Source organism: Falco rusticolus, chromosome Z, assembly GCF_015220075.1.
Source record: "Falco rusticolus isolate bFalRus1 chromosome Z, bFalRus1.pri, whole genome shotgun sequence".
Lineage (NCBI taxonomy): Eukaryota > Metazoa > Chordata > Aves > Falconiformes > Falconidae > Falco > Falco rusticolus.
The window spans coordinates 58007241-58025864 of NC_051210.1; the positions used below are offsets into that span (position 1 = coordinate 58007241).

Consider the following 18624-nt stretch of genomic DNA (forward strand, 5'->3'; position numbering starts at 1 on the left):
TTCACTTACAGTGAAGTTTAACAGCCTTCCTCATCTCTTGTCAAAACTTTTTACATTAGAGGGTTTTTTGTTTGTTGGTTTGTTTTGGTGTTTTCTTGTGGTTTTTTTTTTAAAGGACTTGGTGTTTTATGCTTTGATACAGTATGTATATAACATAATAACAGTATGTATATACGTATAATCTTTGGGGTATATTTTATATTTTACATTTATATAAACTGAACATTTTTACAAATAGGTGAATATGAGTTGTCCTGTCTAAGATCTAGAACAGTAACTGCTCATTAGTTTATTGGTTTTGATAGAGGAAGCTGCTTACAACACAAAGCTTAATTCCAATTCAATACAAAAGAAAGTGACCTGAAGAATGGTTGTTAATGACTTTGTTTTGTAGCATTCTCACTAGGGAAACACACATCCAGCTTGCTTATTTTCATTCACATTGCTTGTCTTGGCTTATGGGGTTTTTGGTTGGCTTAAATGTGTATTATGGTGAGGTGGTGGCCCAGCAAAGTTTTATGACAAGTGTCTTTTTTGAAGTGACTGAAATTGCCTCTTTTAGAGTCTTAAACTACTGAATTACCCTTTTATTGAAGGTGTGTTAAAGCTGGATATTTCATATTTGGCTTTTGAGGATCTTATGATTGCTTATCAAGTGTTCTAGAAATTTAGTATTATTAACAACCATCTTCTACGTGTATGTGATTATTTTGATAATTGTTTTATGGAAGAAATTTTTCCATCCTACACTTGACCTGAGTGCTCCAGACTTCAGTAGTATTTGATAGTGGGTCATTTGTAAAGTTTTCATAAGGAAAATAAAAAATCACGGATCTCATGTATATATATATTGATATTTGAAAGGAAATTTTTTTGTATTTTCCTTCTCTGATGTTTTTCTATAGTACTAACTTCAGAGGCATTTATCTTTTGAACATAGAGTGATCCATACTATACCACACTTGATGTTAGCCAAAAGCCTAAGAAGTGATCCTTTGTGGTCAAAACTGGATGAGGTAACTCCTAACTTTGTTAATTGTTTCATGTGCTTTCAGTGCTTTTACAGAACTCCTATCAACTTTTTTTTTTTTGTTATGAAATTAAGGAATAATGACTTTCTTCTGATGCAGCCTATGTAGCTGGATTCCTGAAGCTTATTCCGTCATCCGGTTTGTATTAGTATGTGAAGGTAGCTGCTGTAATTCTGTTTTGTTCTTGCTAAAGTAAGTAGAAGATTTAAATAAAGGCATCCCTAAAACATTTAATCAAGGGAAACAGGAGGTTTATTTGGGCTCTACTACAGTAATGAGGTGTCAGAAATTCAAGGAACTATTTAATTTAGAACCTTGTTTTAGCCATCCTAAAATATAGTTAGAAATCGTATAGAAAGGAGTCTTTAATAATTTATATTAATGTTTAATAATTTATTAATACTTAGAATTAATTAATGATATTTTCGACATCGGTGGTTTTTTGCATGCTATGGAGACTTACTCAGGGCAATTGTGATGTAAATGATGGTCCTTTACATCTGTAGTACCTGTCTTGATTCCCATGTTTAGCTTTTGAACTCTGGGGGAAGTAGGCAGTTGTGTATCTTAGTGACTTATTTGCATCTCACTATTGGCATGAGCATCTGTGATAGCAACAATGTCAGAATATCATTTTCCTTATGAGGATGGTACAGACTTTACATGCATCAAACCATAATTCAGTATGTAACTATTTTTTCAAGTTTTTCCATGCTGGTGTCACTTTCCAAGTCTCGTATTTCTTCGCAACCCATTTGTTTGATGCTATTGATAAAGGCAAATCACATACTTTTCAAGTGCTTACTACACCTGCTATAAAAGTGTCCACTTCTTAGAAATATTTATGTTTCTTACGTATTCTCATTACTTGAAAATAGTAATTTAAAGGCATTTAATGTTTGCACAACAACATACCGGGTTTCTGTTGCTGAATTGGAGTATTTTTACTGAAGATAGGCTGGAGGAGTGGCACAGGATCAAAACCAAGCCATTTCTTTCAGACTAGTTCAATCAACTGTCCAAGAATATTCTGAATCTGAATAAAGATAGAGGCACTCAAAATCAAGTTGTTACTCAGATTTTATTGCTATTTCAGTCTTTTGATACTTTCATATACTGACTGGTTTAATTGAGTTTCTGTGCCTTCTCCTAGACGAGCTGACTGGGGTTTTTTTAGTGGTCTTTTTCCACTTACAAGCCTCCCCGGTTACTAACAAAGCTTACTACCACAGTAATGCTGTTCTGTGGTTTTTCTCCGCTTTTTGTTCTGCATTACACTGTGGCACTCCACTGCTGAACTTTCTTTAGCTTTTAGAAAATTCCTTCCTGTTGCAATTTGGTAAGTTACTTTCTCCACTTCGAGATGGCTCTCTTCTCCCTTCCCCCCTATTCCCAAATCATGGGAATATAGGATAGTAGTACTTGTAGACTGCCTTCCACGGACTTTTCTGGTTTCACACCCTGCTTATGGTCTGATGCTGAGAGAGATTAATGGTTTGTTAGAGGAAACAGCCTCCAGCCTTGGTTTAATGTGTTCTGTTAGAGAAAAACGCTCCAGTGTTGCAGCAGCTTCTTGAGGTGACAGCATGCCAAAAATATGTTCCTCTTTGCCTGTACTGTTCTAAGTTACTGTTTCATTAGACTCTAAACATTTACCCACTTTTTCCAAGTTGTTTTAGTAAAAGTTTTGTAACATTATGACACCACAAGCTTAATGTTTTATCTAGGTCACTTTTTCACTAAAACAGTTACTCCTTTCATTATCATTTTGTTCACATTTTGCATAGTGTTTCAAACTGTGCTTCTGTGTTTCCTTTAAGTATTTCCATTTTCATTTTGTCCATGGCAGATCTGCTGGTTTTGTCTGACAGGGCTCTAATTATTGTCTTATTGTAGCTTTTGTGATTTGTTTTAATATGCTAAATATTTTACATAATTTTTTCAGGCCTGCTAATCTGAAGCCAAGATAATCTTCATGTTCTGTTCATGTTAAGTGGTTGAAAACTGTATCAGTTGTTATTCATGTTATTCCCTTCTGTACACCTTTAAGCTTTGGTGAATATTTAATGTCATGTCCTCAAATATTTCTTCTTAATTCCAACTAAGGTATTATTTGATATTTATACATTTATCATCTGCTACTAGCAATACATTTTGTTCCATACAATAAGCTGAAAAGATAAAACACATCAGGACACCACAATTTATGGAACATTTTAAATACAACTAGTTTTTCCATCACTGGTATCATGGTAATTTTTTTCTTCCTGGATATATAACAGTTGTGATAGAGAAGGCTTCTGACTGACATGAATTAGTGTTTAAAGCCTCCACTATAAGCTGAGCCTTTAAGAGTGATCTGAATGACAAGACGGAAAGATTTTTATATGCTTTACTTTCTATATGTATACACTTTCAGGAATAAGGAACAGCTAAAAAATGTTGCAAAGACTGGAATGGGAAGTGGAAGCAATCTTTTGTTCATTGCAACTTCCTGAAAGGAAACAGTGATAAAAGAACCAGGCGTGATAGTGGAGGGGCATTTACTTTGGGGAACGTATTTATTTGAAATTGTGCCTTTTGCTTACCAGAGATTGCCAGTAACAATGGAATTATTGTGGAGCTAATTGATATGGGCGTGCTTATGAGCTTGAGATGAAACTTGGAACGTTGTGTGGGATGCAGTGTTTTTTCCTTTGATGGAAGCCTAGCAAACCTGTTCTGGTAAATGTGTATGAACTGTAAGAGATTGTCCTACTGTAAGTTAAAAATTTATGAAAATGTAATTGTGGTCTTTTATTTGATAGATACATGTAAGAGCTATGAAGCCACTCGCATTCCTAGTTGAATTTATAGTAGCTCAGGTGCTACTAAAGCGTTGAGAAGAGTTCTGATCTCTACATCACCTTCTGTTCTTTGAAATACAACAAGCTGGAAATAAATGCAACATTACTAAGCTGATCTTTTATCTTCAGAAGACATAATGAATAATAATCTGAATGTGAATAGTACGTGAATAATAGAATGTAATTAAAATTGGGATATTTTTGTCAGAACTTTTTTTAAAAGATGACTTTTTTTTAATATCTTGAACTCAGTTGGCTAGCATGTTTCAGGAGAAGGTTGTCAGGAAGATATGAACACTGACACCATTAATTTTAAAAAGTCACCCGTGTCGTTCTTTGATAGCAAAAAATAAATCTCAAAATGCAAAGATACATAATGACCTTCTTCAGTTTGGTTACTAATGAGGCAACTGAAGTCCCAGAGTGGAAGCCGCATTTAAAGGAAAAACGTAACAAACCTAATTTGTGTCAATTTGTGGTTGTTAATAGAGCAGTGTACGTGCCGAAAGGGTGTGGCTTCTCCAAGCAGAAGGCTGCCATTACACGGAGAAGCTTGAAGGGGGAGTTTAGGAGTAAATCTGCTTCCCTCATGTAAGTAAGCTGAAGGGTTTATGAGTCAGCAACTTGGGGTAGAAAGAAATCATTCTGTATGCTTTTCCAGTAACAATACATGTTAAGTAATTTATGCCAGTATCACGCTTGGATTCGGCTTGTTTTAATCTTGCAAAAATAAGGCACAGAGGGTAAAATTTGATTTCTTAGTTTTTAAGATCAATTCATAACTAGACAATTTACCACATCATTAAAGCTGTTGAAGGATTCAGGTATTTAATTCTGTAAGCCACAAGGGAAGATATTAGAAGTTCACATGTGAGAAGTAATGCATGTGTAAGAAATCACTTAGGGAAGTAATTGAGTAGTAAAGGCTTGGTGTAAGTTCCAGTAGTTGCATACCATGGCTCCACAAATTAATGGAAAAAAGAATGCTTGAATTTTACCCTGAATTAAACAGTAGGGTTTTGTTCAAAAGTTTTAATAGAAGCCATCTGTTTTCTACAACTATGAGATTAACACAAACAAAGTTATGAATCTGAGCTAGAAATTACTGAGAGTGATTCTATGGCTTGTCTCCAGCAGGAACGAGGAGTGAATGAATGGTATTCTGCAATGTAAAAAAATTTTTTTTTTAAATTTAATAATCTAGTGAGCAGTATTTTGTTTTTAAGGCAGTATTGTTTCATGACACAGGGTAATGTACAGGCCTAAATCTCATGTGCATGTGTACAGTACTAGCCTTTACCTGTAGTTGGTGGTGCTCAAGTATTTCTGTAAGGGAGCTTTCAAAAGTGTATGTTTTTAAGTTAATTGAATAGTAAAGTCTTGCTGTCTCCAAACACTGGTAGAGTTATAGATGGCTTTGTGTGGTGAGTGTGGCACATCAGCCACTTCACAGGAATACAAGTCTTCATATTTGTCATATGTGTATTGTTTTCTGAGTAGTATGAAATACTTACTCAATAAACACAGCAAATTAATTCCATAAATGTTGGTTTGTATTGTTCAGCTGGCATTTAGAAACAAATATATGATTTTAATTCTTTTTTTTTCCAGATATTAAGTTTTAATAGGGGTACTTGTTTTCAAGTACTATGGATGACATGAAGAAAGTTGGTAACAGCTCTTGCAGTGATGGAGTTCTACTTAGAATGGGCCTCAATGATAACAAAGCTGGAATGCAAGGTTTGGATAAAGACAAAATTAATAAAATCATCATGGAAACTACCAAGGTTGGTTTGATTACTCTTTTTCTGGTGCTTTATCTGTTGTCCAGTATCATAAGGCCCTCTTTTTCCTTTCCCAAATTTTGTCCCTCATGTATGTAAGTGTAGGGCATCTTTCTTCTAAAAAGAAATGCATGGGTGGTGAGGAAGGGGAGGACTGTAGTTTAGGGTACCTTAGGGTACTGTTGGATTCATCCACAGGGACATGGAGGAATCCTGAGGTGCTCCCTTTTTGCCCGAAGCAGTACGTAAATACGACACGGCACTGTCCAGAAGTAATTGTGAAGGTTTCAGCTTCCTTAGGCCTATTGTTTTGCCCTGTTGTTTTCCCCCTTTTCATTCCTTTTGCCTGCCCCATCATTAATCAGCCAAGCAGATCTACCCCAGTTGCTCACCTTCCTGTAACTGATGATTTTGATGTATTCAGGTTTTTCTAGTACTTTCAGTGGAATTTCTTTGGCTTACTGCCTGTCTTCTGGACTGTCTTCTCAGTATTGAAGAGAGGTGGCCCGTAGTGTGCCGCTTTGTACCAAAGATCCATAGAGGACCAGACAAACCTACAAAGCATTGAAATATTAGTTCTCTTGTTATTGGAGAGTCTTCACATGGAACTTGGGGATAGAATTCACATAGAATATGGGGATAACACTTCATTTGAGCAGCTCTCAGTTTTCTTACTTTTTCTTGCATAAATATGTATTTCATTTGGTGTTGCTGTGGCCCTAGGTTATGTGCTTGGTATCTTGCTCATGAATTCTGTGTTGACTACTGTTGCTCTGTAGTAAACTGCCTGAGAGGCGGTGGGAGAGTAGAAAACTGCATACAGCTTATTTTGCAAATGTTTTCTGCTTGCATTTTACTTTGATGATACTTTATATGTTACCAGGCCCTTTACTAACTAGGTGTTTCATCTGCTTATTCTGTTCACTCTTGAAAACTTAGTGCTTTGTCAGACATATCTCTAATAATGATACTTGGATAAATTATTTTTCAGATCAGTTACTAATTCACTCCCTGGTATGGAATAGAATGAACTGTAAAACAGACTTCAAAATTGATATACTGGCATCTGTGTATTAGAACATACTTCTGTCAAAAAAAGCAAAGAGAACATAAATACCAGCTATAGCTCAAGAAATCTGAAGAGAAGCATTGATTCTTTTTCTTAGCTTTTTCTTTAGTCTTCAAAATATACCTACAAACACTACCCACAATTGTATTACAACAAGATTGTATAGTGTTTCAACTCTGAAGTACTGCAAGAGAAGTAAAAAATCTCACAGCTTAATAACAATGTTGAGTATTGAGTTGTTTTCCACACTAACAGTTTGGTACTTTTTTCAGTGAGTCTCAACAAGTCCTGTTTGATTGCAGAGAGGAGAAAGATTAAATGCATGCCTAATATTAAAAGAAAACACACCCTAATTTCTTCAGATTAGAGATTTCTTTTAAGCAATGAGACATGACATATTAAAGTCTTGCCATTCATCCTATTGATTGTTATTATAAGAGTGGGTATTTTAGCTTTTTATACAAATGCCTGATTTTTATTTTACTATGACTGAATTCTTGAGATCAGTGTCAGTTCGATAGGCAGAGGTTTTGACCTAAAATCTTTTCCACTTTTGCAAATTTTATCAGGTGGTTCAATAAAATACATTACTGCTTCCTGCAAATGTTATTTCTCTTGTAAGCTAAGCAAATGTTGCAAGAAAAATATTTTAGTACCTGGTTTTGAATTTCCCTCTTTTCATTTTCATCGTATTTGCCATTTTTTCTTTCTTATGAGTCAGGAAGGGAAGTCACATTATATGTTCTCTCACAGTTGTCTTTTTTTCATTACATGTTTTCATTACATCTCCTTTTATTCACTCCTTTTCTTGAAGGAGCAATTACATACTTTAGAACGAGAGGTCTTTTTTACACCCTTTTGCATTTCATTATCCTCTTACACATAGCTTCTAATTCTGCTATGTTTTTCAAGATTAAATGGCCAATGAAATACTCAACATTGTAAGTGGATCTGACTTTTACAATGTCATTGTTTATTTCCATGTAGATTCAGCTATGTGGGAGTCTGGTAAAATGCTTAAATCCGTTGGTTTTTTTTAGAGTTTTGTACTTCATATCTTGGAGGTATTGCAAAGAACAGTTCGACTTTTATCTGCTGTTTTGGAATTTTGCTTGTCAAGTGTTAGAATGACTAAACATAGCAAGTTCTCAAATAGTCCCTTATACTCATCTGAGTATAGGGGATCCGAGAAGGAGAAATATATTTGTGTCACTTGAGGAGTGAGATGTAAAGAACCACTGGTCTTTTTTGTGTGTTACTTCTGTGAAAATCCAAAGTATGCCTTAGAAGCTGTTACTGTGTTTTTAAGTTTTATGTATTTAAAGAACAAATGTCAGAGTTTATAGGAGAAGACAAATAGAAACTTTAATGGTTTTGCAATTTTCTTCCAGGGTTCCAGATTTTATGAAAATGAACTTAAAAAAGATCAACAAGTTAACCAACGAATTGAAAAAATGATGCAGCTAAAAGAGAAAATTACAGCACAACAGCTCTTGAAAGCACAGTGGCAGGTACTAATCTTTGAAGACTTCTGGAGTAAATGTTGAATGGTATTGGTGTGTTGTGGTTTATTGCATTAAATTCTGGTGATAGGCACAGTGTTAACTATAATTTTGATGTGAGTCATGCCAGTAAAAGTGCACCATGTTTTGATGATGTGTTCTTAATAAAAACTTCATAGAAGAATAGAATGTAAAATGAGTCCGAAATGCTCTCCAAGTGAGCAAAATGAAGCAAAATAATTCTTGTTCTTTTAAGTCTGATCAGTTTAAAGGGATATCATTATGGTCTATGTAAAAATTTTGTTAAATACCTTATTTACAAGTTTCATATCAGTCTTGAGTTAATGTTTTTCTGATATATGTATATTTGTGTTCAATGGCCTGCAGTGGGATGAGAGGGATCACAGTTGTCAACTCTTCTGGATATAAATTATTCCTTATTTATGATATTTAATGAAAAAAATCATCATGGCAAGCAGTCACAAGAAGTACAAGTGTCCTGAACAAGAAAGATGAAGAGGCAATTTGTCTTCTCAAACGCTAAATAATAGTATCCAAAGTATTATTGCGTATGAAAGGTGGCTAAAAGAACGGCACCGAGGCTGCACAGTAAACATTAAATGCAACAGAATTAAAGTTGCTTGTGGGAGCTTAATTACTTTTCTTTTTCTTTTGTACTGTGTTTCAGTCTTTTAATTACATGACCGATTGCTCTTTTTCCCTAATAGATTTCCTGCTTCATTCAGCGCACAGTGCAGACAGTGTTCACTGAATGGGCAATTATTCAGTACTTACTGTTGTCCTCATTGTTCAGTGGGTGGCCCCAAGCTTTATTTGTTGTACAGAGGTCTAATCCAGCTTTGAATGCAGAATTACAGACTTCCTCATAGCCTTTTCTAGGTCGTATACCACTTGGTGTGAATTCTTTAAATTATTCTTGCAATACTTCAGCAAAGTGATATTTTTGTTTTGTAGATTGGGAGCTGAAGCACATGAAGATAAACAAACACATCCATTAATTTTCAATGCTATTGTGAGGGCTATAGATCCTGAGCTTTGGTGTGCAACCTCTTTTTGTTCACTGCAGATTTGCAAATCACTTCGGTAAATTATATGCCAGTGTCTCAAATTTGTGCCCAGAAAAGCTTGCAATTACCGAGTACCTCTGAAAAGTTTGTTATAAACCTGTGTGCCTCAACTGCTTTTAGTTAGTTGTTAACATGATTTAGTTATATCTCTGCTTGTCTGGTTTTGGGTTTTTTTAGTTTTCTAAAGGGTAGCTTTTATGTAATTTAATTATTAAAAAATACTTCCATTTCTATTATTTCTTCACCACGGAACTTTACATTTTACAGAGAACAGTCTTGTTATGAATGACATGAGTGAATTACATCCTATAATCCTATATATATATATATATATATATATGATTATTTCCTATAATTATATCCTATAATCCTTTTATAGATCCTATAAAATTAGTGTATGGTTATGTAATTAAAGAACATATAGTGCATATCATGAAATAGTAATTTTAATTGCTTTGACTACCCTCATGCTGTCTTTTTCTGAACTTGATTCTTTGATCTTTTCTTTGCGTGAAAATTGCTCTCTATAGAAGAAAAAAGAAACTTAAGTAGCAGTTGTTACTATTTCCAATGGAGTAGCTGTTAAGTCAGCTGACACTGCGTGAGAACTGTCATTAGAGGGAGATAACATGCACACTTTTTTGCTAGCTTATTTTAGGTCTTTGCTGCTATAAAAACTTCTCAGAATCTTGGATTTTGGTTCTACCCTTTGTATGCAGATAAGCTCTGGTTCATGGTTGTTGTTGCCCTCATTTCTTCATCACAAGTTTTGACTCTTTTACTCTGTCCTCTCCGTTCTTATGACTGATTCTATCCTGAATTTTCCTTTTCTTGTCCCGCATCCCCGGATCACCATCAGCCTTCTTTCCAAAGCAGTCCTTGTCTGTGCCCTCAGAGTCCCCGTTGAAGTCCCACATCTCCTGGCCCAGCCAGTCTTTTTCTGCCTGTGTCTGATATTCTAAATGTCTCCCCCTTTTCCTGTCACTTACTTGCCAGCTACTCTTCCCAGACCATTATCTGCTTTGGAAGTCTTGTTTGTCCTGTTCAGTGTTCTTAGTATGTGCAGTGTGTTGTTTAATAAGTTCCTCTAGGTCTTTGGATATGGATATGGTCAGCTCTCATTATCTTCTTTCTTCCTTTATCATTGTGGTCTATGAAGTTCTTTAACTTTTTAGTACTACCTTCTGATACAGTATGAGAGAATTTGTTCTGAAATTTATAAGTGGGAGGTACTCCAGAATTACAAAGATAGCCATTTATCTACTTCTGTGAATGCTGCAAGTTCTCATCTGCAGATCAATTTTTGTTTGTAGGATGGTTAGAAGCTCAGATACGGCTTCCTAAGCTGGCAGTTGATGTAAGTGCTGCAATGTAAAAACAAACAAAAAGGTCCCCACTTACTGGATTTCATGGACAAAACCCTGGTTTCATGGTGGAAACAGTAATATAAATAAAATGCAGAATCTGCAATGTAATGCTGTCTTTCTCACTGCTAGAGTGTGTGTATGCCAAGGAATTAGTGAGGGTTTTTGTCATATTTTTGCAGTTTTCCTTAGAGGGCTTTTTTTGCAGAAACGCATTTAGCAGTATGGATTTTGCAAATATGGGAGATTAAAAGGTACTTGTAAATTTTCTTAAAACTGCTATTTCTGTGTACAAATATTTCTTTGGTTGTTTGCTTGGGGGTTTTGTTATATTTAAAAAATACTTCTAAATGTGCAAGATAGTTTTAACTTTTTCCTAATGAATGTCATTGTTGTCATTTAAGGGAATTTATATACTGTACAGTATCCTGTAATACTTAATTTTTGAAAACTTTTGTGTAACAGAGTTAGACTATACTAACAACCTAGAGTGGAATTACCTGAAAATGATCAGTAGTTAATAATACTTTAAAATTATCCAGCTGCTACCAGATTTGCAAGCTGCTGTACTGATGTTTGCTATTTTTATTGATGTGGGTTTTATCCCAGGCTTTTATTCTGTAAATAGTTACTATTGTGTTAAAATAGTATCACTGTTTGTTATCTCTTCATCTTGTCAGATGCTTTTACAAATATAAAAGATTTTGAATAATCTTATCTGTCTTACTTTGGCAAAGCAATTTAAGGTAGAAAATTTGAATTTTGCATCGTGGAATAAGAAAGAAAAAAGTTTTACCCTTTACATTGTTTGAAAGTCATGATAAGCAAAATTAAACTTCTGATTACAATTTGTACTTTTTAGGGTGTTTTTTTTAAAACTTTTAGAGATAAACTTAGTATCTCTTTTTATCTTCAAAGGAAAATTGAAAGCAGCTTTTTAAAACATGTCACCCTGGCTTGCCTCTAAGGAACTATTCCATAACTTTCCATGTGTTACTAAGGAAACACATGTAGGTGCCCAGGATTCTCTGAGTACATCTGGATGTGTTTTGTTTTGGCATATTACTTTTATCTGTTGCTTTTGCTGAAGAGTTATCTTTTTGTATTTCTGATTAATGTAATTTTACTTCATTCTTTAGATGCTTTTCTAACATAATACTTAATGATCAGCTAACATACGCATTTGGGGAGAAAAAGCAAAGAGAAGCTTGTTATAAATGTGATAAATTGCAATACAGGAGTTATGTAACTGGAGGAGCAATTGACAGTGTTAATTAATTAAGCAATTTGAATTTGAGAGTAACCTGAAAATTATCTGTAAAGTATCATTTAAAGTAAGGATGCTTTTTATGATTATAGTGTGACTTGAAACCCTGCTGAATTAGTAGCATAATGAAAATAATGTAAATTCCCCACTTTTATTTGTGGTTGTTGTTTGAATGGCTTTCCCCTTGTGCTTTTAATTTATCTAAACTAGTTTTCTCAACCTCGGAGCATACTGTGCTCTTCTGTATGGAATAACCTAGTTTGAGGGCCCTTTTATCCCTCAGATCAACTTGGAACAAAACAGAGAAGAGACTTTGTAAATCATTACTCAGCAATTTAGTTAGAATATTCATAGTCACTTGCCTTGGTTCAAGTGTTTTCAGCTCCAAAAATGGGGTTTTGGATAAGACTTGTGGTTTTTATTAAGCAGCTCTGTTGAGGGGAAAAAAGAGAGAAACTGCCTTCATCTCAGGACCATAAAGCCATTGCAATCAATCCAGAGATAATTCTGTAATGGAACCTTGATGTCATTAATGTGTTTGTGTGTCCTTGTGCTTGCAAGCATTTCGTTTTTGCTACTTGCATATCTTGAGCTCTGTTATGCCTATTTGTTGGGGGTTTTTCTTGTGTTGTGTAAACAGAACTCAGTATAGTCATTAGTGTGGTTAGATAATCACAGTTTTACAGCACTTCCTTTTTTTTTATTCTTTTTTTTCTCCTCTCACTTTTAGAATGATGTGTGATAGTGCCAACATAGTCATCTTAAATTAGACCTTAAAAATTGCCTGTCAAATGATGCACTGATGCTTCTGGTGACACAGTTCGTTTATAGTTGAAAGACATTTCAGAAACAAGCACATGATCTGCAAGTCTTTTGGTAAAAGAATGCAAGCAAATTAAGCACAATTAAAGTATTTAATAGAGAGGTCTGTGTGCTTGGCCTCTGCCTCGAGATACCGTGGAGCTGGTGAAGCAGGGGGTGCTGCTACCCGTCTACTAGTAGAGGATGCTACTTTAACTCTTGGAGTGAAATGCACTTTCTGTGTGCTTTTCTGTAAAAGTCACCTTGCAGTTTTGCTAGCAATCCAGCCTTATGTGGTATGGATTCCTATAACAAATGTTAAGGAACTTTACGAAGGGATTAACAGCTTGCTTAGGAGTAAATGAGCCTGTTTGTTTGAGGCCTGATCTCAGACAGGACGAGACAAACGGATCTGCCCTGTGAGCTGTTGGTTCTCAGTTGTCTAGGGCAACTTTCTGAAGTGTGATGGTTTTGTTTAAGAGTGTTGGAAATTCTCCAATAGCAGGGTTTAAGTCTTTTTTAAAGAAAAAAGCTGGAAAAAATGCATCACAGTAGCTAAAGCTGCATATTCAATGGTCTTACAAAGTTTCTGTCTGAATGAGGTGATGTATCTTCCCCCCACCCCCCCTTCCCAGCATAGATGGAGTTTTGTTGTTTGTTGGGTTGGGGTTTTTTTCATTGGGTTTTTGGTTGAGGTTTTCATGTACCTTTTGCTGAAGGGGTCTTGTCTCTGAGAGCAAGTTTCATCAGAAATTTAGGTGAGTTTTTTGGTGGTGCTTGTTTGATGGGGTTTAGTTTTGGTTTGGAGGTTTTTTTATTTGTTTCCAGGTGCATCTGAATTTTTAGGGTCATATGTACTGTGGCACTGCTGCCAGGTTAATAGTTTTTCAGTTACTGGTTTATTCTGTTCAGGTGGACAAACTTGTGATGGAACTAGAACAGAGCCGTAACCTGAGCAGTACGATTGTACACATTGACATGGATGCCTTCTATGCAGCTGTGGAAATAAGAGACAATCCAGAGCTGAAGGAAAAGCCTATAGCAGTGGGATCAATGAGTATGTTGGTAAGGCTGAATGTCAAAGCTAATACAGAAATCAATTACATGCATCTGAAGCCTAATAAAATCATACAAAATTAGCATAATGTAACAACACTGTTCTGTAGAGAATTTTTATAAGTGTAGAAAAAAATAACAAAAATAATAGAGGAAAAATCTGTCTAAGACTAGATTCTGTAAGATGTAATTTATTTTTCTGTAGAAAGAGTACCGATGAAAGTTTGAAGGATGTAAATAGATTGAAAGGGGGGGTGGGGGAGGTATGCATATAAATTGTCAACCTTGTCAGTCATTTCTGTGTGAAGATACATGATTAGAACTTTATTATTTAACACTGAACTTCAAAAAAACTTGATTAATGAATATTAAACTTATTTAATCTTTCCTAAGTCCACCTCAAATTACCACGCTAGGAGATTTGGTGTACGTGCAGCCATGCCTGGATTTATTGCTAAAAAGCTATGTCCACATCTAACTATAGTACCATTAAACTTCAAAAAATACAGCAAAGTGAGTAAAGAGGTAAGTCTGAAAGTGCTTTCTAACCGAAAGTCAGTGAACTTGGTCAATGACTATCAATACATCAGTTCTAGATAATACGAAAAATGGTAGTTTAAATATTAGACTCTTCAGTGAGTTGAACATGAATTTGAACATAAATTAAACAAAACATGGGTGCTTTTGGGCAAGGAGATGAAAATGTATTGCATTCACCCATCTTGCCACTTCAATGAAGTCAGTAGTGATGCTGATAGACATTTTCAAAACTGTGTAGTGAGCTAGTGATAACCCTTGAGCCTTATTATTCTTAAAACTCGAAAACCATGGAACATAATCTAATTACTAGGATGCTGCGAGTACATAGGAAACTTGAAGATAATAATTTCATGTAATATATAGTCATCATTTTGAATGCCAATTACTGGAGAGAGAAGCAAAGGGCATTAGTGAGCTCTGAATGCAGATTCATTTGTTTTAAAAGAAGGGACTTCAAACGAAGATCAAAAAATTAGGGAGAAAGAAATCACGTTTTGCTTTCAAGAAAGTCAGGGGAAATACACTATCCAAAATCCTGTTTAAAAAATAAATTAAAAAAAAAAGGTCTTTTGTAGGTCTTAAATCAAACTAGTGTGTGGCACAAGTCTCCTGACTTCAATAGAATTATGCCCAAATTTATTCATTCATTCATTTATTTTTATGAAGCCTCAATCTCTTTACATAAATAAAGCAACCTAATTACTAATTTTGATGTTGATTTTTCTCACTTCTGTTGTGAAAAAGCATATATAAATACGAGTATTTCAGAATGACTTTGAACTTGTTAAGGATCTTGGATTTCATGATAAGTATTTCATTTTTTGTTTAACGGGGTAAAGTACTGAAGGTTCAAGTTGATTTGCGTTTTTAGTTACGTTTTTCTATTGGAATTTGGATTGAAAATACTTAAATTTATTTCATTTTGTCATTAAAAGTTGAGCAGTGAATCCTGTCTTTAATCAGTTTCAGAAGGATGAACTGCATGTGAACAAATGTTGTGATATCTAAGAATCTGACCAAACTGGTGGAGAAAACATGACACAGTCAAATTTTCCTCCTTGTTTAAAAATAAAGAGAGAGGGGGAAAAAAGAGGACAAAAGGTAGAGATTTTATTTTGACAATTTCATTTACTATATTGCCTTTTGGGAAGATGCACTTATCACGAAAGATTTTTCTAACAGGTTTTGCCTGTGACATTAACCAGTGCAATTGGCTGTAACTTCAGTTTAAATGTAATTTAAAACTTAGTTGTGTTTTTTTTTTAACTTTGCATATGTAATATCTGACACACAGCGCACAGAAAGCTCTGTGCTTTGTTGAGTTCCCAGGTCCCTGAAGTTTTATTCAGGTGGTTGCTGCAGTGTCTGTGACCCTAGTGTCTGTGAAGTCCTTATACACTGATATTAATGTCCTCTACGGTAAGATACACGGCTCAAAATTGGTTTAATTCTCTACTTACTATCTTGCTACTTGTGAAGGCAGTACTATAGTTTTCCAATATCAATAGATAATTTGTTTTATAAGTATCTTTAATACTGATTGGTCATCTTGAAGTTTCAGAGTATGTTTGCTCACCTCACAATTGTGCGTCATGATCTGCTTTTAAAGCAACAAGGCTTTAAACTTTCACTGTTTGTTTATCAAGGTTAGAGAAATACTGGCTGAATATGATCCCAATTTTATGCCTGTGGGTCTAGATGAAGCCTACCTGAACATAGCAGAGCACTTGGAGGAAAGGCTGAACTGGCCTGAAGAGAAGAGAAGATTCTTTTTTAATACAGAAGGCACTGCAGAAAAAGGTAAGCAAATTACTGTCTTTATGTGGTCACCTGACACTGAGGGGACTTAAGTCTTTGTGTAGTTTGTCCTCCCGTATATTCTTTTATCTCCAATTTGTTAGTTTACAGGCTAACTTTCTCTGCTACACACCAGTGCAGAAAAGGTATGCTGCTAATGATTTGGGCTTGGAGGATTTTTTTTTGAGTAAAATGTGTGAAAAGTGATACTAGGTTTATTAAACCATGTGGTGTGTTTTAGGTGTGTATTTTTTCTTTACAATTCAACATGATAATTTTGCAAATACATAGTAATAATCTTATGGCTTAAGGAAGTGTAGAATAAATAAACTTTCTGTTCTAGAAGTTCTTTGTATTTTGCAAAGATATTTCCAATGATACTGTAGTAAGTCCTGTACATCAGAAACATGAGAAATAGTCTGTAAAGACAGTGAGCATAAGCTCTAGTTACATGATGATTTTGCAAGACAAAGTAATGAGCACTACCAGGGTTACAGTAATGCTTGAAATATGACTGGATTTCACTTGGCTCTAGAAGGTGGAGTTGGAACCACATCCACAACTGTATATCCAATTGGGAACCATAAAAAAGGAGGAGTCATATAAATGGTTGATTATCGCACAAACCGGAACATTTCTTACCAGTATTCAAAAATTATCTAAATAGCCATTAAGAGGATAATCAACGATACATTACTACTGAAAAGCTTTAATGGAATACAAAGAAGCGAACTGTCATAGCCTTTACAAAATAAGTATCACTGATGTCTAGCATAGTCATGTGCCTTTTCATACTTCTCTAACATCTTTGTTCCCGTGAAACACAAACAAGCACTCAGAATGTGGAACTATAACAGTAAAGTTTGTAGAGTCAAAGGGCTGCTGACATTTCTTGTTCTCCCATGACAGCAGTTGAAAACAAGAAGCTCACCAGGCTGGTGGTTCTAGAACCAGATATCTCAGAACCCTAATGTTCTTCAGAGATATTGAAAAAACTTCTGCAAAAGATTTTCATTTCCACAAAAAATGGGGGTATCTGGCCTTCTCTCCAATATGAAACAAAAATAATGCCAGAATTTTGGTGGTTTTCTGCTGCTACAGCAACAGGTCATTAAACCTCGTTATTTCCAGTCTCCTAGCCAATTATTCCAATCTCAGCCAACTCCAATCGTATTAAGAACAAAGCATTAAGACTCTCTTTTCTTCTAACAAAAAAACCTATGCAGTTAGTTCAGCTAAATAATTATTTTTTTCGCAAACAGAAAAAATAAAATTGTTAGTGAACTATTTTCAGCCACTGCAGAAGGAAATCAGTAAACTATGTTTTATATATGGATGGATTATCTATTTCTATTTCTATCTAACATAGATAAAGCTGATATAAACATGTCTGCAAAATTTAATGAAGATGGATACTCCGCTTCACCAGTACTGTTTGAAGATAACGCACCTCTCATGAATGACCACGCTGAAAAAAAAGATGAGTTGGTGCAAAATTCAGTTGTCTTTGGAACTAATGCAGAGGAAGCGGTGAAGGAAATTCGCTTTAGGATTGAGCAGAAAACTCAACTGACTGCTAGTGCAGGTATTCAGACACACGAATAGTAATAACGCTTTGTATTTCCACAGTGTCTTCTACTGTAATCTCAGAGGTCATTAATTAAGAAATTAGCATTGCCCCTGCATTCTTCTGCTGCAAAGAAATAAACTGTCTTCCAAATCTGCAGACTGTGACTTTCAAGAGATCTAATAGCTGTCAAAGCCACTCCTTTTTACTTTTGTTTTGTTTTGTTTTTTAAATCATAGAAGCAGTTCTACCACCTTTTGGCTTCTTTCTTCTTGAAATACAAGTAGTGTGGTAGAACTGCTGGGAGCGCTCAGAAGCTAATCTTAGTGCTGATGGTTGTTTTAGTGCTTCATGTAATTATTTTCATAAGCCAGTGTCACAGTGAAATCTGTCTGGTTGCTAAATTTCTGTTAGTTTGAAAAACAGATCTTATTGTTAAGTATTTGTAAAGTTCTCCATGCTGTTCCTTGCTTAAGGCAATATCAAAATTCATTAAAAAGTTAGTTCTCAGAGTAGTAAATACATATTGAGGTTAATAAATTGTTCACTAGCTTTTTAATATTTACTGTTCAGTTTTTATGTCTTTTGACCTTGGGCAACCTACCTGTAAATCGAATGTTTTGGTGATAATCTGGATTAGGTCACTAAAAAAAGTGTATGTCCCTAGTCACTTAAATTGGATGCCATCCAAACTGTGAACGAGGTCAGCGAGTGCTGAGCTTTATGAAGCAGATGTGGAAGGCCAGGGAAGTGTTGAAAGTAAAGCAGTTAGTAGGAGGTAGCAGGATGAGACCTCCCCTCCCACATGTTGTGAGTGGTAGCAAAATAATAATTTTTTTCTACTGAAGTATTGTCTTCCTAAGGTTGTTAGCGTTCAGAAAACAGACATAGCTTTTATAAGTACATCAGGTG

At 35.1% G+C, this 18624-nt stretch overlaps 1 protein-coding gene across 7 annotated transcripts in view; it reads left to right on the forward strand.

Moving 5' to 3' along the window:
- POLK (DNA polymerase kappa) overlaps window positions 1-18624 on the forward strand; it is a 31395-nt gene that overhangs the window by 1480 nt on the left and 11291 nt on the right. For 2 of the 7 annotated variants that reach the window (XM_037373329.1, XM_037373330.1), the window contains exons 2-7: window positions 5489-5664; window positions 8122-8241; window positions 13644-13817; window positions 14202-14333; window positions 15995-16148; window positions 17515-17730. In XM_037373329.1, the coding sequence (XP_037229226.1) occupies window positions 5527-5664; window positions 8122-8241; window positions 13644-13817; window positions 14202-14333; window positions 15995-16148; window positions 17515-17730 (934 nt within the window). In that variant the 5' untranslated portion in view covers window positions 5489-5526. Of the gene's footprint in view, window positions 1-200; window positions 1017-5488; window positions 5665-8121; window positions 8242-11602; window positions 11695-13643; window positions 13818-14201; window positions 14334-15311; window positions 15450-15994; window positions 16149-17514; window positions 17731-18624 lie in introns of those variants that run through there. The other 5 variants (XM_037373331.1, XM_037373332.1, XM_037373333.1 and 2 more) reach the window with 5 other exon arrangements.